The 22,549-nt window shown below is 39.7% G+C and overlaps 1 protein-coding gene across 1 annotated transcript; it reads right to left on the minus strand.

Moving 5' to 3' along the window:
• Positions 1-1,841: 1,841 nt before the first annotated feature.
• fam20b (FAM20B glycosaminoglycan xylosylkinase) lies at positions 1,842-21,536 on the minus strand. The gene is made up of 9 exons (XM_014992055.2): positions 21,296-21,536; positions 18,997-19,300; positions 18,278-18,525; positions 17,347-17,433; positions 17,092-17,201; positions 9,947-10,118; positions 5,309-5,500; positions 3,106-3,165; positions 1,842-3,010 (listed from the first exon to the last, which is right to left on the minus strand). The coding sequence occupies exons 2-9, from the start codon at positions 19,123-19,125 to the stop codon at positions 2,779-2,781; spliced, it is 1,230 nt and encodes a 409-aa protein (XP_014847541.1). The 5' UTR covers positions 19,126-19,300; positions 21,296-21,536; the 3' UTR covers positions 1,842-2,778.
• Between the last annotated feature and the right edge of the window lie 1,013 nt (positions 21,537-22,549).

Below are 22,549 nucleotides of genomic sequence, written 5' to 3' on the forward strand. Positions count from 1 at the left end.
CTGTCAATAGGATCCTTACACTGAGTTCATCCATCATTAACGCAGGGTTTCACCAACTCAAACTTAAGATTTTCTAAGACAATTTTGAACAGAATTTAAGAACCATATCTCCACAGAAACCTGTCCAGGGTGACATTAGCCTCTTGCACCAGAACCCGTTGCAACGCCACTAGGGATAAGCGCGTTAGAAAACGGATTGGTGGATGGATGGATCTCCACAGAAATGCAAAGACTTCATTCAGCCAACTGGCAATAAATTTGTACTTACTCATGATGGACGCAAAAAAAGCTAGCTGGCTAGCTAGACACAGAATGCAATAAAGATGCCTGAGTGCGACTCAAACTTTTTCCTAACAGAAAAGTTCGATGTGAAAAATAAAAAAGTATAAGGGATTAACCTTCCCGCCTCCTTAAGAGAAGAGATTAATATCGTCAGGTTGGCACTGACCTCAAGCGCACTTTTACCATTTTCTTTTGTGTGTGAGGTTTCGGGAACTGACGGTCTGACGGGACACCTCACTTCCATGCTGTAAAACCATGACGATACTTCCTGAGCCAAGTCAAATAGTCCTGTTAATTCAAAATTTAAATCCTTTGATTAACATATTAAAGGCCAACTTACTTTTCTTAACAAATTTAAGACATTTAAATTCAAATTTATGGCTTAAATTTGAATGTAAAACTTTTTGCAGATTCCATGTAATGTTTTGAAAAGAATGCTATGTATGTATCTTCCGATGCAGATTTCGTACTGACAAACGTGCCCCCTGTACTACCCACTATATTTTTTAAAAGTTATTCGTGTGAATGCTGCGTTCCACTTTTCTGGTTGCTCTGTAAATTTCGCCGCGCTTCTTCTCCTGCATACTTTGTGCTATTTTCACCATTCAACTTTTATACTATGCAGCTTGCTCTCCTACTGCCGGCTATACCTCTTGGTATTCGTAACCTTCATACTTTTTATAATATTCAGCTTTTTATGAATTTTTCTCCCCATGGGGGAAACCGCTCCATCCTGTGGCAGAATTGAGAATTACAATATAAAATGTCCATTGTGTTTCACAGTGGGTGTTTCAGGTCCTGCCTATTAATGGCAATCAATCATCCAGTTTTGAAGTTGGGCAGTTTAACAGCTCTTATGCTGTTAAACTGCCCTGGGAATAATTTGAGCTTTTGACATTGCTTTTTTCATACTGCTATAGCATATTTTTTTTGTAGTCACCGTGTTAAACGATGCCTCCAAACAAATGTCGATGTCTCAGGAACCATAAAAGGTTTGGATTTCATTCACCCGGCGTTTTTATCAGAAGGAATAGGGGAACGTTTCTGTCCTTTCCAAATTTCAGGGTTTACATGAGTTCTTTTTCTTTTACATTGCATTGCATAGTGGTAGCCTAGATGCTATATTATCATTTTAGCTAGTTTAAGATTTTTAGCTAATTTTGGCTTTTACCTGGGTTTTTCACACCGCATGAACTATTTCTTATCTTTCTGCAAGTCTTCAGCAGTCGGCTTCAAACGCTTTTGCCATTTTCACCAAAAGTATACACACTTGCATTTTCATAGGAAATGCACACTTTCTAGTTTGTACTTGATGTCACCATCACTTATGATTTACAGTCAGAGGAAACTCAAGAGGCAGCTTTTCTTGGCATGCTAATGAAGGAAATGTATTGTGAAAGAAATGACAGTTAACTCCACGCTCAAAGCAAAGAACATTTTTACGTAGGCCCTGATGACTTGGAGATTTCTTGCCATAATCAACATTTGAAAATTGCTTTTAGGGGAAAGTCTGATGGCAAATTATTTTGGTGACGAGACTAAGAAAAAAACTACTTGGGTAGACAGATGTAGACCATAGTTTAATGCCGAAAATGAAATAAAACACCCCAAAACCTTTGACCCCCACCATGATTCAAGTCTGTCATGTCAGTAGCTTTGAATTACGGCACAGTATGGCACTCATTCTCTCCTTTTTACTCTCTCTCTCTCTCTCACACACACACACACGCACACACACGCACGCACGCACGCACGCACGCACGCACGCACGCACGCACGCACGCACGCACGCACGCACGCACACACACACACACACACACACACACACACACACACACACACACACACACACACACACACACACACACACACACACACACACACTCTAAATTTCATTTAATATTATAGTCCAAATATTTATATCCCATCAGTTCATTAATCTACATCACTACTTAAATATGTACAATACTGAGCAAAAATGAGTCAATTATCAGTTCCATTTAAAACTCAAAATAAATTGGGAGTATTTTTTTTATATATAATTAAAGTAACTTCTCAGTTTATTGGCTCTAGTCTGAAGTGTGGCTTTCACAGAGATGTCGGAGACTCATTTCAAGCTTTCACACTTCTTCATCCGTCGTCTGCGGCTAATGAGGTGTACATGAACAATCATAATCGATGAGGGAGGATTTGGCAAGAGGTGGGAGGAACATAGACACCAGCAGCGGTAGAATTTGCTCGCAGTGTTTGCTCTCCTTCTCACTCCGGTCCCGAGAGGCTGGATGTGAAACGGTCGAGCGCTCTCCGACTCTTTGAACAGAGTTCTCCGTTGAGGATCGCATTCCTCAGAGAGTCGATAAACGGATGGAGGGTGAAGAAACGTGCCGCCTTTGCTCCGCCGTGCCGTTTCATTTGCCGCTTCTGCTTCCCTGGAGCTGCAGAGCCATAGTCTGAAGACAGCTGTTTGGACGAGCCTCGCCGCTTGCTTTTGCTTTCCTACGGATGCGGGAGATTCATCCGATCCTCTATCAGTGTGTTGTCTGGGCCTTGTGCTTCCATGCACTGCTTCACAGTTGCTATGACTCCGTTCAGACGCCTGTCCAGAGCTGCGAGGTGAGGCTCCGCCAGGACGGGATTGATGGGATCAAAAGCGAGCGCCTGTCGCATGGCCGAACTCAGGACTCCACCTTTCAGGAAGCTCAGCCTGTTCCAGGTGGAAACACGAATCCTGTCGCAGGAAGTCGAAAGCACAAAACACACAGAGGCGATTGATTATGGGAGAGACCAATCTGAGGAATGTGACCTGACCGCGTGGGGACTTACATGCAGCACTGGTAGAGGGGCGCCAGGATGCTTCGCTCATCCAAAGAAGGATTGCCGAAGCTGCCGAGAAAACACAACAGAGACGAACAAGAGAAATCGAAGGTGTGTGAATACTCCATGCATACATCGAACTATTGAGCTCTTGCCTCAAAATTACTGAGAAAGGACCATTTTAAAAAGAAAATCTTTATACTGAGCTGCAACAAATAACAGATACATGTTAATGTTGCTCATATTTTTACACTTGCAGGTGAAACACACTCAGCCCCCTTCATTCGACCCGCCAACATCAGGATCACTCATCCAAAGAAGCAGAAGTCATCAAACCATGCACTAGTAGTAAGGCCCCACACTATTTACATTATTTTGCATGGGCAACCACAGTTAAAACAAAAAATAAAAAATAAAAAAACATTTAAATAATAATCATAAGAAGAAATTAAATGAAGAAATTAAATAACTATACAAAAAAATCTAAATAAAAGTGAAAACTCTGCTTTGAGCCTGTCTGGGGTACCAAGATTCCAGATAGAGAAGAATAATTTATCCCTAGAGCTTGTTAGTGAATTTTTGTATAAACTGCATCAGATCTCCCAGCTTTAGAGCTTTTATAGGGTCTTTGGATTTATATTTGTAATAAATATTCTTCTGTGTGCAAGCAAAGTAGTGAAAGCAATGATGTGTGTACGACTTTTCCTAATTATGAGGTAGTTCCCTTCACCGACACCAAATATAGCCATTGCAGCTTTGGGTTGTGGATTAGTATTTAACCACTGTGACAAACAGGAAGAACTATTCGAGGAATAGATCTTCCTCAAAATCTAAAGAAGTAGAAACTGTACCGGTTGATTAACTACAGACATTGTCACATTCTTACTTTAGTTCAAGACATTAATTGCCAGTCCTTTTACTCCCCTCTCCACCATTTTTCATCTGCAGCTGCGGCTCTGTTTTCGTCTCATGCTCCGCTTCTTTTCCATAATCTCCTCCTTCTCAGCTGTTCTCTCATAACAACACACACAGTAGTAACTTTGTTGAAATAAAACTCGTCAACAGGCATAAACCTCTGATTTCAGAGTTTGTTTGTTTTTCTCGACTTCTCAGTTTGTGTCGCACCAAATGCTGCTCCAAAACCTCTAGCAGCAGAAGCACGACCGTTTTCTGTGTCGAGTTTTTTTTTTTTTCCACAAACATGCAACATTGTACAGGTTGGGAACGGCAATAAACTGGCAATAAATTTGCAGTCGACTCAAACTGTTGCCTGATGGGAACTCCTATGAGAAAAAAAAAAAACCCTACATAAAATATACAAAATTAAGTAGTCCTGCCACTACAATATTTAAGACCTATGGGGAATGTTTTTAATACCATCTTACATGTTTTTTAAGTGGATCTAAGACTTTTTAAGGCCTTGATTTCAAGATTAAGGCTTTTTAAGGAGGTATGAGTTATTTAAGGTGCTGAAGTTTGTTAGAGAATAATCCTCATCATCCATCCAATGCAAGACCAATATTCCCTCATTCCACCACAGCAGCAAAAAGTGATTCAATGTTCAAATAAAGATCTGCTGCCGCTTGGTCTAGAAGTAAAAAAAAAAAAATCAGATATGAAATAATGTATTTGTTCTGCCAGAGAGACTTTACAGCCAGACAAAAAAAAGAAAAAAAAAGAAAAAAGTCTGACACCATGCTTCTCAGAAAAAAGAGAAGATATCAGTAAAACTGTTCACAAACCAGAATGTGTTTATAAAACAAACAAATTTAAGAGCAAGACTAGAAAAACCCTCATCTTTCCATCCGAGGAGTGGGTGTAGATGACTCAGTTACAAAGCAGTTTCAGTGGCGGCAAGTTCTTGAAAAAGAGATGGGCAAACTGGAAGAGATGAGTGACAATTTAGCGGGATACCAGAAGTGAGATGTAAAAAGTGGATTAACAATATCCTTATGGTGCCGACACGTTTACTAAAAAGGAGAATTTTACTGGAACTCTTCAGGAGTGACTAATCTGTTTTTTCAGTGCTGTGCTGCACACAGACTGCTCCAGAGTCTCGGTTACGGTAAAAAAAAAATAAAAAAAACACAAGGGACTTCTTTAAATCTGATGCAAAACAAACGTGATATGACTTCAAAAAAAAAAAAAAAAAACTAAAATAAAAAGTACAATCAAAATAATTTCATCATGTTGTGGGTTCATCACCCCTCACCTCTTGGCGTTATCGAGCAGGATGAGCATGCTGGCTCCGCCGTCATCCTGGAAACTCTCGTAGTGATGGCGATCAGCGTTGCCGATCAGATAATCAAAAACAGCCGTATCGATCACATCGAGGAGCCGCGGCCCCGCGTCATATGGGGGCATCTTCTTCACCGCCTCGCAGTAGCTTTCATCATACTCCCACCTATGTGAAAAAACAAACGTGAAAGTTCTTCAGATGGACTGGAATAAGTTTGTTTGCAATGGCAACTGGAAGTACCTTCCTGTCAGCCCATGAAAGATAAGATCAGGTGGTTAGAGCGACATTTAAGAACGAAGGTAGGACGACAGAAAAGTCATTAAAGTGAATTTTACAAGACAGGAAATGAGGTGAAACGTCCCATGGGAGCATCGCTACGGTGACTAACCAAGATCTGCGGCTCAGTTTATGTTTCCCAATTTGATTTCCTCAAAGCTCTTATTGCACAACAGGTGCGACAAGCACAGCCAGTGGAGTGTGCTCGTAGCTGCCCTCTGTCTACACGGCGCAGCTGTGCACACACAGGAACCAGAAAGGAGAAACCAGAACTCGCACACAGACGGGAAATAAAATCAGTTAGGCTAAATTTAGATAAAGGGGAACAAGCCTGCAGGTCCGGACTGATGTGAAGGGAAAATAATCTAACAAAACACTGTGTGAAAGACAGACATTTTGGACAAAATGGACAGCATGAAAAGGTATCCATTATTGGTATGAAATATTACACTGTGCTATATGATTATTTTGATTCACCGATACAGATATGAAGAGTTAAATGACTCATTGGCAGCAACTTAAATTAGTTACTTCATGGACTTTTTTTTAGCTCAGTACATAACAGCATGTTTGGAAAAAAAAAAAAGCAAATAAAAATAAGGATAAATTGAGAATAAAATACATACTTCTGCCAAAAATATCTAAAATATTGAGATTAATTTGACATTTTTATATTAAAGAAATTTGGATGTTGCCTGACAACAAAGTCAAAGCCAAGAGATAAAAAATCTCTATACATTTACGATATTAAAACGACATTCTGACACGGTCGAGTCAAAATTTTGAAAAAGAAAAATAAAGTTGTCTGAGATTATGAAGTCCACTTTCAGGTAGAACGTGGCTCTTTTCCTGCGTCAAAACATCTCAGGACCAGATTCGATGCAGCCACGTGATTCTTACAAGTTCCTGAATTTACAATTTCAAAGACTACCCTAGTTTTAATTTCATAAATGTATATGCCTTTAATCACAATGAATTATAATTTTTTTCCCCAACTTTTCAACATCAAATAACATCACATTCTTTTCTTGCAAGCATTTCTTTGGGCAGAAATTTGTGCCTCAGTGGATTTTTTTTTCTTTGATCTGTATTAATCATAGCAGCTCAAAATTCTTACAATAAAATTACTATAATGATTTCTACACATGAAAATGCTTTGGGAATACTGCACATTCTTTTACACAGCAAAACAAAAAAGAAAACCGGATCAAATTTGTTATTACTCTACAGAAACCGAGGAAAAAAGTGACAAGCTGTTCAAATAAAACTAACTTTTTCTTCACAAATTTCCTGTATAAGTTGAAAAACATTTGAAGTTTTAACTTTTCTGTGGCTCACTTTTATATTTGTAAAGTATTTACATACGAAATACGTTATTCCCGTGTACAAGTGTAGTCCTGGTAAGAGCTTCTAACGTTATTTAGGTCTCCAAAACTCAGTTCTAATTAATCCTGTATGAAACACGTCTGGTATTTCAGAATAGTACTATTAATGATCAAAAGTTGTTTAAAAGTAGGCATTACAACAGTAAGCTCAACGAGAAAATGCATCCCAGTCTTGACCGAGTCTTCACTGGAGGTGGAAGAGTTTCAGTTTTAAAAAACTTTCCGTTAACCTTCAAAAACATTTAGTAGGTTAAGCTTCACCCACTTGTGCTAATAACGTCATTTCTGGTGCAATAAATGGCCAAGGTGCCTGCCAAATTACACAGTCTGCGAACCGCTTGTTGATGTTTTGACAGATAAGCTCGGTTTCATCATAGACCGAGCTTATCTGGCATTTGCTAAAACTCATCTTTTGTTTTCGAGTAACATTGGAGTCTTTCATTATTGACCAAAACAAAAACCAAACAATAATGTTGTGATGCTTGAGTTAGAAATTAAGTTAGAAATTAAGGATTTGAAGGAATCATTCACCCACCTGTTGGTGGATTTATATGACTACATTTTGAACAGGTCCAGTAGGAATCACCAGGGGAAAAAAAAAAAAAAAAAAGGTTTCGACAGTGATTTGGTACTTTCATTGCATCCAGTTAATTTCTCTTTCCCAAAAATCTAATTTAGGAATTTCCTCTTTACGGTGATCTTTTCGCTGATCTCGTTAAAGAATGTTACTGTGCTAGAAGTTCCCAGGCAAAAATACCATTTCACAATAAAAAGATTCATCAGGACATCTGTCATCTGGACCTCCTCTGATCTGATCAGTCTTGGATTTATTGATGCTCCTCTCTCCTTTCTGCCGTCTCTTAACTAAGAGTAACTCATAAAATATTCTTCTTCACATAGACATGCTGTACTTTTTCTTCTACGGCACAATATTTAATTACCCATCATAAAAAAAAAAAAAAGATGGGTATGTTGTTGCTGCTATGCAACAACATAAGCAGTCAATTTTTCTAAAGCTTCTGACACTATCGTCCACTTCAAATTACTTAAATGTCTTCCAGATGTTTATTCTAAACAAAACGTGAAATGGTTTGGAAATTATCTCATAAGTGGTACCAGGCAGTACAGACAGACGGTTCTATTCGAACCTATTGCAAATACCCAAGGGAGTCCCACAAGGCTTAATTCCTGGCCCATTGGGGGGTGCGGGGGCTCTCTCATGTTTCTTTTTTAAAGAAAAAAATAAAATACCCTGGGAGAATTTAAACTTTAAGATATTCAAAAGTCAGAGATGAACTGGGATAGAGAAGCGTTAGGTTGCTGGCACTTAATGCTCAAAACAATCTTCGGAACGGAACAACCTGGCAAAACAAAGTCAACTGTATAAAATAATGAGCAACATCAGCGTTGGAGACTGGAGATGTGGTTAGGCGTTTAAAGGATCAGCTTCTCCAGAACGCTTACTTCCCATTTCTTAGCTTGCACATAAAAAAGTATTTTTTCCTCTTTTCTGACAAGTCTATATTTTGTAGATCAATAAAAACATTTTAATAAATGGTTAATAACAAGAACAATTGCAGTGGAAGTGTGTCTCCAATTTTTTTGGACTTGTTTATGTGTTTCAGATGATAATTCTACTATGTAATAAAAAAAGTATTCTCCCAGCTATTTCATCACAAAACAGATATAAGTAAAATAAATAAAAAATGAACTAAAATCTAAAATTCTGATGAGTTTTTACAAAGATAAGCACATTGGTGGTTCTGATAAGAGATCTGGTCAATTTTTCCACATATTATATTTTCTTACAACAGCTACTACCTCAGTAACAGTGGCTAATAATTTAGACATAAATGCTAATGACTTTGTCTTTCATCCACTGATTAATTGCTTTAAATGGCCAACTTTGTGTCATCAGAGAGGTTCCAGTTATCTTGACTCTACGGGTCAGGGCGCCATCAGGCCTGGTTGATCTCAGTTATTTTTTTTTTTATCGGGGACAGCCCTTGTTTTTAAACTGAGACCATATTAAAAATAGCCTTTGAATTTACATCATGGCTGTTGCTAAAATTGATTTGACCTGAACTACTTCGATGCAACGAGGAAGTAAAAGCAGAATAAACTATGGGGTTGGGGGGCCGTGATAAGTTGTGGAGCGATTGTGATGACGACAAAAGTGACGACGCAAACTATTCGGTTCTTTTTTAGGAAACTGTATGGCCAGCAATCATAGTCACATAAAAAAAAAGGTGTGATTTGTATGAGTGAACCGTACACAGCAAATACATCTAATCATATTTTCAAATTTGTCGATACGTTCACTGAACAAACAGTAATAGCAAAACTGACAATGCTGACAGTACGGAGACTTTTTTTTTTTTTTTTTTAACAGCGTTAATCTGAGTTTATTGTGACAACTAATCAGCTTTCTTGTTATAATAAGAAGTTTTTCACTTTTAATGGTAAATTATATGATGAACGGCCGCCCCTTAGAAAAAATACTAGAATCTTTTCTGCCAAAACGCAAAACATTTCCTCTCTGTCCAATTATTGCTAAAAGAGAAGCAGGCCGCCACCATCTGCACCACAGGTTTCTGCTCCTTTCACCCATGTGAAAGCCACACTAACCATCAGAGGACTCTTGGGAAATGATGGGATGTCTGAGCTGCAGAAGGGAATTCGTTGCTGTAATGCAGTACTGTGAGCAACTTCCCTCACCAGCAGAAGCAGCATACACACACACATACACGCACGCACACGCGCACACACACACACACACACACACACACACACCGAACTGCTTTCTGATGTCAGGTTATGAGCAATCAAAGCTCACCCACATTCAGTCACCAGCCTGAACAACAACGTTTTAATTTTTCTTGACAATCGTCAAACGGAATCGCACCCGTGTCACAGAACTGTCCCAGGCGGCCGTGAAGGCCACACCCACCTGGCCAGTTTGCCCTCTCTGTATGTGCGGCCCCACGGATGTCGGTGTTTCTGCAGGGGCCACACGTCCGGCAGCCAGAGGGTCAGCGACCCCTCCATGGTTTCGCCATCCGCGCACGCCGGCTCCGTCTCCCGGCAGTAGTAGCACTTCCCGTAGAAACACGTGTTGTTACCTGAAGAGAGACGCGATGAGAACAGGGAATGACGCAGCAGCTGTGATTTAACAAAAGAAAAACAAAAAAAACTTAAAATATACGTTTAGTCAGGAATAAGTCATGAAACTGTCATTTTGCGGAAAGTTGTAAAAGATATTCCAACATCATGGGCAGCAGTGAAGCTTTTGTGTGTTTTTTTTTCATCGTCATAGAAAATGTACTCTGGAAGTTGCAGGTTTGCAGCATGACTGACGAGTTCAAAATTCATACGTCGCTCATTTGCATTGTAGTAAATCAAAAAGAAAAAACAATGAGGCTGAATATTAACACGGGTTCAGAGATGAGTCAGTGTGATGTACTGAATGGACGGTGAATTCACAAGGTGTTTAGATGCCCCAGTGTACCGTTTTATTTTTTATTTCTTCTTTCCCCCTCTCGTGTGATGCGAAAAAACGTTTTACTTTTTCTACCTGAATAGTCAAAGCTCATTCCCACAAGAGGGAAAATCCCCCCCAGCTTTTCCAGAGTTGTATGATGTTTTGAGATGATTTATCAGAGTGACTAAAATCCACAAAGATTAAATGTTTCTGTAAGATTTCAGAGTTAATTAAAAAAAAAAAAAACACACCAAGGCATAAACTATCCAGAAAGAAAGAAAGAAAAATACAAAATCAGCCAGAAAAGCTCTTATACCACTTGGTGTTTGGGTTGACAAAAATAAAATATAAAAGTCGAGACAAAAATCTAGTAGAATAATTACAATAAGAGTCAGCAAAGATCTGAAGATAGCAAGTAAATTAATGTTAGGAAATTAAAAACTGTAAATATAGAACGGGTCTGAGTCAAGTCAGCCCTTCATCTAGTCCAGGGATCTCCAACCTGCTAATGTTTTTAAATTTGGATACAATAACCAACGCAGGTCTTTTAACAATTATTTAGTCTATTTCTACAATATTTGCATTGAATTATAACAAAGAATGACATTAGAAGTGCTAGTAATATGTTTTTTGTCATTAGTTTGTAACCTGTCTTTATTTTTTAAAACAATCTGTCCTCTTTTGGCTAAGTTTTATGTTTATTTTAAATCCTACAAACAGAAATAAGATGGTTGCCCTTTAAAAATAACTAATTCCCTCCAGTAATACATTTACCTAAAATTATAAGTTGTCCTTTCTCAAAAAGTCGTGACATTTGTGGTTCCAGACGAGTTTTATTTGGCGGGACTGAGAGACCCTCTATAGAGTCCTACTTCCTGTTTCTTGTCTGTGATCTGCCATTTCAGACAAAGAACCCAGATACTGAACCATAGTGGATCCGCCTGCTTTTCTCCACAAATTCACATTTTGATATTTTGCAGAGATAAATAATCAAAAAGATGCTCAGATTTTGCAGATAATTTAATTCTAGATTTTTATCACCGTTTCAACTGAACTGGCTCTAATCCCACGTTGGCGCCTGAAGGCTCTTATGAAATGTCAGATTGTGACCAAAACAAAATAACTGCGAGACCTCCTGCATGAGAATTTACCAGATTAAAACCTGAAACGCTAAAAACTGTTTGTGTATGAGAAGATGAAGGGCTGAAAATTATCTGAACTGAAGCAATGAGTCACTAAAAAAAAAACACAAAATTAATCGATAAGTAAAGTTGGTGACACAGAGCAAACTCGTGTGATTTAGGTGGGCAACTATGCTGCGCTGTGTATAAAAAAAAGAGCCAGAGCTGCCTCTCTACATACTTCACAGAAAAAAAAAAACTCTCATATGCAAAAGACGTCCTTTCTACACATACTGGATTTTCTCTGTCAGCCTAACGCTCACACTGTAAGTTATCACTTTTACCTGCGCAGCGAATCTGATAAAGCTGCACAGTATTATGAAAACCTTATCGATCGTCATTTAACGTCTGAACTGCAACTCACAGACACTGAACTCTGTCGACTGCATTTATCTTCTAAGCTGGATTTATATGAAGCTTCTCCCAAATATATTGAGTAGAAAGCGCATTCGGTCTCCAGATCAGTGATGAAACAAATCATTTCAGCCAATCAGGCTGGAGAACTTGACAATCCCAAAGGAAATGAAAACGATCGGCCACAAAGTTTCCACACTCCCTCCAACATCATGTGTGTGTGTGTGTGTACACACACATATATATATATATATATATATATATATATATATATATATATATATATATATATATATATATATATCCGTGCAATATATCCTGGCAATATACCCTGGTAATCAGGGTATCTGATTACCAGTAATCAGATACCCTGCCGGAATAATTAGCTGGCCAATGGAAGAGATGAAGGCCACGGATGTTAAGACTCGGAAGCTACTAACCATGCATGGAGGGTTCCACCCCAAATCCAGCACCCTGAGACTGTACACGAGCCGTAAGGAAGGAGGCAGAGGACTAGTGAGTGTGAGAGCCACTGTCCAGGATGAAACATCCAAGATCCATAAATACATCAAGGACAAAGCCTCAACGGACGATGTGCTCAGCGAATGTCTCAGGCAATGGGGAACAGAAGATGAGGTGCTGGAGGAACCATCATGGGAGGACAAGCCCCTACATGGGATGTACCACCGACAAATAACTGAAGTGGCTGATATCAGGAAATCCTACCAATGGCTGGAGAAAGCTGGACTCAAGGACAGCACAGAGGCCCTCATCCTGGCTGCACAGGAACAGGCCCTGAACACCAGAGCAATAGAGGCTCAGATCTACCACACCAGACAAGACCCAAGGTGTAGGCTGTGCAAGGAGGCCCCTGAGACAGTCCAGCACATAACAGCAGGGTGCAAGATGCTGGCAGGGAAAGCAAACATGGAACGACATAACCAAGTGGCGGGCATAGTGTACAGGAACATCTGTGCCGAATATGGACTGGAAGCCCCGACATCGAAGTGGGGAACACCCCCAAAGGTGGTGGAGAATGACCGAGCCAAGATCCTGTGGGACTTCCAGATCCAGACAGACAAGATGGTAATGGCGAACCAACCGGACATTGTGGTGGTGGATAAAGAACAGAGGAAAGCCGTTGTGGTGGATGTAGCAATACCAAGTGACTACAACATCAGGAAAAAGGAGCATGAGAAACTGGAGAAATACCAGGGCCTCAGAGAGGAACTGGAGAAGGCCTGGAAGGTGAAGACCACAGTGGTGCCTGTGGTCATCGGGGCCCTCGGGGCAGTCACCCCCAAACTGGAGCAGTGGCTACAACAGATCCCAGGAACATCAGACATCTCAGTCCAGAAATGTGCAGTTCTAGGCACAGCCAAGATACTGGAGGAACCCTCAAGCTCCCAGGCCTCTGGTAGAGGACCCGAGCTCAGAGGATGAAAGAGACCACCTGCAGAGGGTGAGAAGGGAATTTTTATATATATATATATATATATATATATATATATATATATATATATATATATATATATATATATATATAGAAATATAAATAAATCTGCTTTTTTGCTTTTGTTTTATTTCAGGGATAATCATGAAACTAATTATACTTTTCCACGTGAATTTCTTCCATCTGTCTGAAACTTGACGTGTTTACCAGAGTCACACATTGATTAAACCAACCATCTTCTGTAATAATCAGATTTGCTTCGTTTTGATTTAATTTAGCCTAGAAACGTTATGAAATTCCTGCAAAGGTGAATATATTCTCTCACAATTGATATTAGATTTATCAACCGTAACATTAACTAGATCTGGATTACTTTCTTCTGCGACTGAAATGTGTTCCAACTTTAAGGCATCTAAAAAGAAAGTAAAATATCAGTGGCGTAAAAACATTTCTTATATTGAGTATCTTTAATACACATTAAAGATGTGGTGAGGGTTTTTTTTTAGGACTGAACTGAAAGGGTAAATAAAACCACATTTTTTAAATGTTTGAATAAATAATACCAGATAAGAGAATCAAACGCTTTTTCAGCATCACATGATTGATTTTTCATTTTACTAATACGTCCCATTAAGTATAAAACTCCTCCTGAGTCTGTTTGTCTTTAAGAAATTCTTTTTAATGTAGCAATTATTTGAAATATTCAGTTTTTGCTTGATAGCTTAAAAAGAGTGGAATTAAAATTAATTGGTCTGACTTTTCCCCCCAAAGAAATATGAAGGAACAGAACCACAGCTTTGCTGCCACACGTCCAAAAACGGAGGAGCAGCGGCTCCTCTTCATCTTTATGAAATAAAAACGAACTTATAGAGCAGGTAAAGAACAAAAAGCATTTTTTTATACAGCTCTTCTATGTAAAGACATCTATAAAGCCTTAAAATTAATTAATCTTTTATTGCTGTGACAATCACACTCTGGAAGTTTTACAAAAAAAAAAAGTCGGGGTTCAATTTTAGTTCACTTATTCAGTGGGGAAAATCCCACAAACGGAATATAACGAAACATTTTATTAAAGAAATTAATTTCAGTAGTTTGACTCAACATGTACTTATTTGTGTCTCTTTCAATAACTACAGCTAACAAAATCCTAAAATTCATCTTCTCAGAAAATTTGAATATTACTAAAATACTAAAACAAACAAACAAACAAAAAAAAGAGCATAAAAGGATTTTAAAATTTTGGTCCCGACTAGCAAAGACCGCTACGTCGTTTGTCCTACAGACGGAACCATCTCCACAAAATGGAAAACCAAGAAAACGTCGCAGCAGAACCAGTTGGATGTTCAGGATGGTGCACCTGTTCATGGAAAGCTTAGTGGAAGGGGGAAAAAAATGTGGCAGAAGATTCACAAGCAATGAATCTGACTGAGAATCTGCAGAGTATTTTCAGGAGGAAGGTGTGAGAAGTAATGATTCAAAAGATCAGAAATAAAAGCCTGGAAGATCTCATACCGTGAGATTCACTTTCTGAATTGAACTCCAGAAATAAATTTGCTTTTTGATATTCTAATTCAAAGAGGCACACCTGTACCTTACAGTTGGTGTGAAACCAAGCTGCACAGTAATATCAAAATAACATCGTCATTCATCGCGTTAGTCTGTCACCATCACATGGCACTTCATGCTGCTTTTCCTGAAACTAATCTTCTCAATCTTAAGTAGAACTGTCTCCTGCAGTGGTGAGATAAATGTTCTCCCCCGCATTAAAATGTTTCAGATGAAGCAAATTCTAATATTGGGTAAAGATAACCTGAGTCAATGCAAAACAAACTAACAAAAAAAAAAGTTTTTAAACGATTTTGTCCTAAAGTGGTGGGGAAAAAATGGCCCTATAAATCATGAACCAGATGTCAGTAAAGTAAATTTTTATGAAAGCTGAGCTCAATTTTAGAAGCAAAACTAATAGAATATATAATCATCTGACTTTATATATTTTAAATAGAGTCTCTCTGAAGGTTGAAAGATTTCAAACAGCAGCATGTAAAATAATGTAAAAAAAAAAAAAAAAAACCTCAACGGTTACAAAGTCTAAAATAACCTGCAGCAGTGCTGAACCTTCCAAGAAGAACTACTCCAAGAACACATCGACAAAGTTTTCCCTATGATTAAAATAAAGGTTGAATTTATTTTTAAACTAATGATCAATAGATTTTATATATATATATATATATATATATATATATATATATACATATATACACACACAAGTGTTTGAAGTGAACATCTTTCATAGGAGGGAGGAGAAACCCAGATCTTGACTGGAGGGACTCGATTTACCGTCGGGTCTGGGAACGCCTCGGGATCCCCAGAACGAGCCGGAGGACTGCACGGATTTTCAGAAAGTTGTTACGGCTTGTACATTTACAGTAACTGTGGTGTTAAAGGTGGAAAATTCCTGAGAATGTTTGCAGAACATGACGCATCATCATAAAAGTGCAACTTTATAAAAATTCATTGGTTTTCTTTTTGTTTTTGTTTTTTTGATGACCAAAATCAGAAAATCCTTGCTGATGCGTGTTTGAAGTTTTACGGACCACAGTTTCTGTGCCGTTTAATTTTATCTTTGTACCTGCAAAAAAAAAAAAAAAAAAAAAAAAAAAAAAAATTGTTTTTTTTTTTTTTGTGGGTTCCAAAGATAAAGAAAAGCAATGCCAAAACAGAGTGTTATGTATAAAAAGCAGCTGAGTTAACTTTAATCAGCTATATTCCACAATCTCTAAGTAAAGAATGGAGTGTAGTTCGCTGATTAGTTTGTCAAACTCTAAAATAAAATTGTGCAAAGTCCTTGGTTTGGATGTCTAGACAGGTGACGAAACTGAACTTTTTCTGATTTCTTAATGTGCGTACATTCACTCATTGTGTAAAAAAAAGCAAATACTGACGGCTAAAATGTGAAATTCCAGGTATAATGTTGCAATTCAAAATTCAAGAAAGTTGATTTCACGTAAAATAAATGTACCAACTGTGAAAACTACCTGCATTTCTTCAGGGTTTTTTTTTTTTTTTATCTTTACACTTTTTCTCCAACGCTTATAATTTCCATGTTCTATGGAAAATGATACAAGCCAATTCCAGGCTGGAGGAACCTTTGCCCGTCTCAGGAAGAAGAATAATTTGGTGTTAATGATGAACTTTTCCTTTTTAAATCTCAAACTGGTCTGATGCATACTTCAACTGAGATTCAAGCAACGGGTTTGCAATTATTTAGACCAAGCTGCTGCACCCAGACTGGTCAAACATGTTGATTCAGGTCATTCCCACATCTGTTATTGAAATTCTCCAGAGTTTTGTCTTATTGCAAGCATCGCCGATGCCACGCCCCTACAGGGTGGATTTCTAGACTATATTCAGACGGAGCCAGAGAAATACAGGACACGCCAGTTTGACGGAGAGTGAATTTGAGTCTCACAAAGCTCAAAACAAACTCAGAACGAGAACAGAACGGGGCAGAAATATAAGAACATCTTTCATTCCAGACAACCGCACTGACTCAAAGCCAGAGGACTGAAAACGCTCACCCCTCGCGAGAAATTTTCATGCGGAGTAGAAGGAAAGTGCGCGCTCACCCTGCATGAGGAAAGTGCTCAGCAGCTGGTCGGTGGCGACGGGTTTGATCTCGGTTCGCAGGTTGACGTATCGGCCCACCACCAGGGGCGCCCTCCTGAACCCCAGGATCCTGAGGACGAAAGGAAATGTCACGGATCGTTTCGAGCGATGTGCGACACTCACACACACACACACACACACACACACACACACACACACACACACACACACACCCACACACACACACACACACACACACACACACACACACACACCTGTCCAGGTGGAAAGCAGCCACCTCTGCATTGTGTCTGTCGTATCCTGCGTATGGCTCGCCTTCAACCACGTAGTCTCTGTTGTATCTGAGCGAGAAAATCAGAAGTCAGAATTTTAACCACTTTAAAAGGACAAGAAAGTCACAGACTTACAATTAATATTTTATTAGATCAAAATTAGTTCCAATCAATTAGCTAATAACATCCGCTTAGATTTTGTTTTAGTGTTGTAGTTTGGCCTCCATCCAGCAGAAGGCGCCGCTGGTCACCCTCAAACGTAGCTAGTAGATACAGAAATAAAGATGGCAGAGCCATACAAGAATGGAAAACAGAAACGGTCCAAACAGAGTCCGGTGTGGCATGTGACATGAACTTTATGCGGTTCTGTTTTGGAATATAAACACTTGAACAGTTCCTTTAGTATCATCTTAACACTCATTCAGCCGAGCAGAATCAACTTCTCATCCAAAACTTACTCATGTGCTGCGAAGGCCAGGATGTGATCGAAAAAAAACCCATGACGTCACTTAGCATGACTGATTTTAAAGACTATCACGACTTAACCTGCTTCATGGAGCGAAATTTTAACATTCGTTCAAGAGCAGCCACAGATGGCACTTGTGTATGAACATCTCTGTTCATGGTGGATTAAGTGATTCACATATTTTCATCTTTTATTTTTCTATTCAGCAGGAGGTTCCTGTTTTGTTATATTTTATAAATATGTGAGAAAAATCACAATTTTCTGTTTATTCACTCAGTAAATACAGTCAGTTATTTTAGTTTTTTTAATTCAGCACCTTATGAAAAGTGCATCCATCCCTTCATGTGTCAAAATCCAGGGCTTTAAGACAACGCTTATCAATTAATCGTAAGTTGATCAATCAACCCATCAATCGATAACCAATCGCAGAATGATCTGAAGTCTGACCTCTTGGGTTTAAAGACCACTTTCTGTCCTCCGTCCAGCACCAGCAGGGCTTTGAGCTGCGTGCCCTTGTAGCCCACGTCGGCGCGCTCTATCCTGGCCGTGCTCAGCGAGGTGAGCACGGCGGCCAGCTCGGGGGTCTCCTCGGGGTACACCTCTCGGGGGCCCACCCACTGGCTCGCTATCTCCCACGGAGACTGGAGAGTGTGTGTGAGGTGGGCTCCCCGGGGCAGAGAGAGACCCGACTCCATCTGTGGGGATTATCACGCAGTTATAAAGGCAGGATGCAAACATGGAACAGATGGACGGATGAACTGCCAAGCAGATGAGGAAAGCTTTATGCAACAAAAAAAATAATTATGCACAATCTCTTTAAATTTTATTGTGTGAAATACCTTGTTGACAACGCTTTATTTGAAGGGGTGTGCATAAGACTGACACTTCATGAACATAAAGGAGTCTTCATGAACGCTGTCATGAAGTGTCATTAGGTAAATAATGACACTTTTAATGCAAAAATCACATATTTTATGTAACTTTTCTTTAAAGATGTCATTATTTACAGAATTACACTTCATGACAGCGTTCATGAAAACTCCTTCACGTTCATAATGAGTGTTATGTTTATGACAGGGTCGTGTCAGTGTTATGCACACCCCTTCATATAAAGTGCTACCATCTTTTCCAGGATTGGGGACCCTGTCAGCTAAGTACGTGCTGACCTTCCGGAAGGCGCGGAGGTCCCGCCGACTGGCCGCAGACCCCTCCCCTCCATCCAGCAGGAAGATCTTGGCCAGGCCCAGCAGCAGGAGCACGGCACACAGCACCACCATGCGCTGTTTGAGCTTCATCTCCGCCTCTCCTGACGCCGTGTGTGTGTCCCTCGCAACGAGTCGCCCCTCACCGCCGACGCATGGCGACCGTCCCCGACCTGCCAAAGCCGCCCCGGAGGATCGAATCTGTCGCCCCGGATTTTTTTTTTTTTTGCCTTTCCCCCAACCTGGACGTCAAATTTTTGAGTGTTCCCTGCAGGGAAAGAGGGAAAGGAAAATGAGAGATGGAGCAGAACCAATCAGGACAGTTGTGCTGCTGATAACGTGTGATGAGGAAGGGATTGATCTGCTGCCCCGGTGGGTCATTCCCCTCCACCCTCTCTGCTGGGGGCAGGAGGCGACCCAGTTCTTCTGCCGCTCGGTGGAAGCCTGCCCATATAACCCTGTTTCCGTAACGACCGCGACTTTATTTCAACACCAGATAAAACAGGAGCTGCTGCAATGAAAACCATTGAAACCTTGTGCAAACATTAGAAAACTGTTTTTTTAAGATATGACAGTTGAAAATATTCTATCAATTTTTTTTTCCTGATTTAATTTCATTTTACTTTTATTTCATTAGTTTTTATCTTGCTTGATATGTTTTCAAACTCTCTTGATTTTTCTGGAAAGTGCTTTGAATTGTCTTGGACACAAAATGCGCTCCACAAATAAATTTGCCTTGCCTAGAAAATTCCTGGAGTTGATTACATGAAACATGAAACGTAGAGAAGAAAAGTTTTTGGCAGAAAGAGAACAGTGATAAATCATGCAAATGGAACTTATTGAGCTAGTTTTAATTTATCATGCGATTAATCGATTTATTGATTATTGTGACAGGCCTGGGTAGCCTGTATGTACTTAGTGCTCAGCAGCAGCATAAAACAGGTTACTATGCAACGTTATGATCCCATTCTGCACATGATGACATCATGTCCTTTACCTCAGACTCTGTGCTTTGGTGGGACTAAGACGGAGTCATCAGCAACAGAGACACCAGGTGGGTTCAAGGATGAACAACATAGTGGAGAAAGCAGCTAACGCTCACTAGCCGTGTCTCCGTCAACGATATTTTCATGCGCAAAACAGCAAAATTCAAAATAGTTTCTCCAGCTTTGCAAAAAAATAAAAAATAAAAAAATAAATTATACAAGCTGGAGAATATGAACTCTTTTAAATACCATGGTATTTAAATAAACTGGACTTTCACCTGGATTGAAAGTTGATGTTCAGAAAGACATCCCCCCCCCCATCAGACGACAATGGAGCTATTTTGCAAAGAGGAAAGCGAAGTGCAAAGCTGATTACCGAAAAGACTTGCAGCAAAAGCTGCTCTATAACATATCACCTCAGGCCTGAAAACAGAAGCGTGCCACACTTTTCAGATTGTATTTCATTACTATGTGCTAATTATGTGATGCTCTTTGATGGTCATGCTCAGTCTCAAACACAGAATGTGGTAATAAATTGTTTTGTAAGAGAATCTGTGTCAGTAGAGACTGTAATGTACATAAACAGAACAATAACTTTACAAGAAATAAGGTTAACATTTATGTACACAAGAATCCGACATAAAACTCGGCTGATGTCTGAGGCTGCTGTAAACTGGGTCACAATAAGAACAATTAAACGTATCTGGGTCCAGTGACACCAACACTGTGAGGTAACAACCTCCAGACTCAGATAATAGACATATCATGGAGACTAGACATTATACGATGAATAATGATTCAAAACTTGGTCTGTCTGCTAAATGTACTCATAAACCTGGGTTAAACCTGGGTTACACTGTTACATCACTTATGTTTACCTGCCACGTTAACCTGAATGTTAGCTCAGGCTATCAAGCCTAGGGAAATCCTGTCAGGCTGACAGGTAAACATTTACCACACCGTAAATATGTGGCGTGTTAGCCACGCAGGCAGGCGGTCCTAAACAATCGCTCTTTCATGATGCTGCTGCTCAACACCTCAGAGAAAACCAATCCAGGGGCTAAGATCACTGACACGGCATGAAAACCGTCTAAACCTTCCCACACTGCTTTAAACCAGACGCACGCCTACGTTTTCGCCCTATTAGGTCACTAAACCCTCCACATCTCCCCGAACAGAGCTACCAGCCTAGCAAGCCGCGGCTCATTTATTGCATTAGCTAAAAGAAGCCGCTAGCAGGATAGCTTCCGCTGGGTTCACGGACCGGGCTGACTTACCTTACGGCCTTTTTATGCGACTCATCGTAAATGGAGCGGCCTCTGGTTTATCGGTAATGACGTGAAAGCTAGGCATGAATTATTTCGGGTGCTAGATAAAAGCCAGTGTCATTTCCACAATCCAGTCGGTTGCTCCCGTTTCTCCGCCCTCTCCCTCGATCCCAGTTCTGCCGTTGAGCGTCCACTTCCGAAACACTTCCTCCTGCTGCTGCAGGGGCAGCAGCTGCCCGCCAGGTGGCGGTGTTTCACCCCTGCGCCAAGACACCAAGCGGCTTGCAAGCTAATCAGCTGGAAACAACCTACACTTGAGTCACGGTGGTTCACATGTGGGTGTGACCCGAAACCACAGGATTAAATGGTCCACTATAAAACTGTTTATCATTGTTATATCAAACCATATCCAGAGGTGTAACATCAAATTATGCGTGCCATGGTTTTTTAAATGATTGCAGAGGAAATTCCAGCCTTTTATCTCCCTCAGTTTTTATTATTCATATTCGTTACTAAATATTTGAATCTTATGCTGTGACCTTTCACTTGTCGAGCTGGTCCCCTCATTGTGTGGTAGTCCCTTGATGGAAAATCGGTACATTATGTGCTATGAAGAAAAAACAAACACTAATCTAATGCGGTTTTGTGGTTTAAAAAACGTTCAGTGCTCTGTCACGCCTGTTACAGAATAAGCTTAGATAATTAGTAAGGCAAGCATTTTTAACAACTCCCCTATTACAGTTGCAGCTCAAAAAAATGAGAACATCTTACAAATTATTTATTTAAGTAATAAATTTATTTTTATAAGAATTAATTCCAGTTCACTTTGGTTATCATGACTTTCAATAAGGAAGCGCTATGTTGTGATCGCTGTCAGGAGGGGAGGTTTGCCACAAAAGGGGATTGTTAAAGAAGCCACTTCACAGAGCATTATATCTAACTATGTTACTGAAAAGTTTAGTGGAAGGAAAAACTGTTTTCTAAAGGTGCAAAATTAATAGAAATAACTGCAACCTTCAAAGGGTTGTGAAAGTCCCTATAGGGTTAAATAGAGATTCACAAGGTGTGAACAGCTGCTGGAGTCAGTCTTGCAAGAGTCAGGAAAGTGGGCTATAAGTGTTGCGTTGCTTGTGTTAAACCACTCTGCAACCAGAAAAATCGTCAGAAACATAGCCAAGGAGGAAAAGGACTGGCCCAAAGTCCAGTTTTCAGAGAAAAATAGATTTCACATTTTTATCTAGATTTCAAAGTCCCAGATCCCTG

Source organism: Poecilia mexicana, unplaced genomic scaffold, assembly GCF_051168715.1.
Source record: "Poecilia mexicana isolate PSO_F unplaced genomic scaffold, ASM5116871v1 scaffold_4, whole genome shotgun sequence".
NCBI lineage: Eukaryota > Metazoa > Chordata > Actinopteri > Cyprinodontiformes > Poeciliidae > Poecilia > Poecilia mexicana.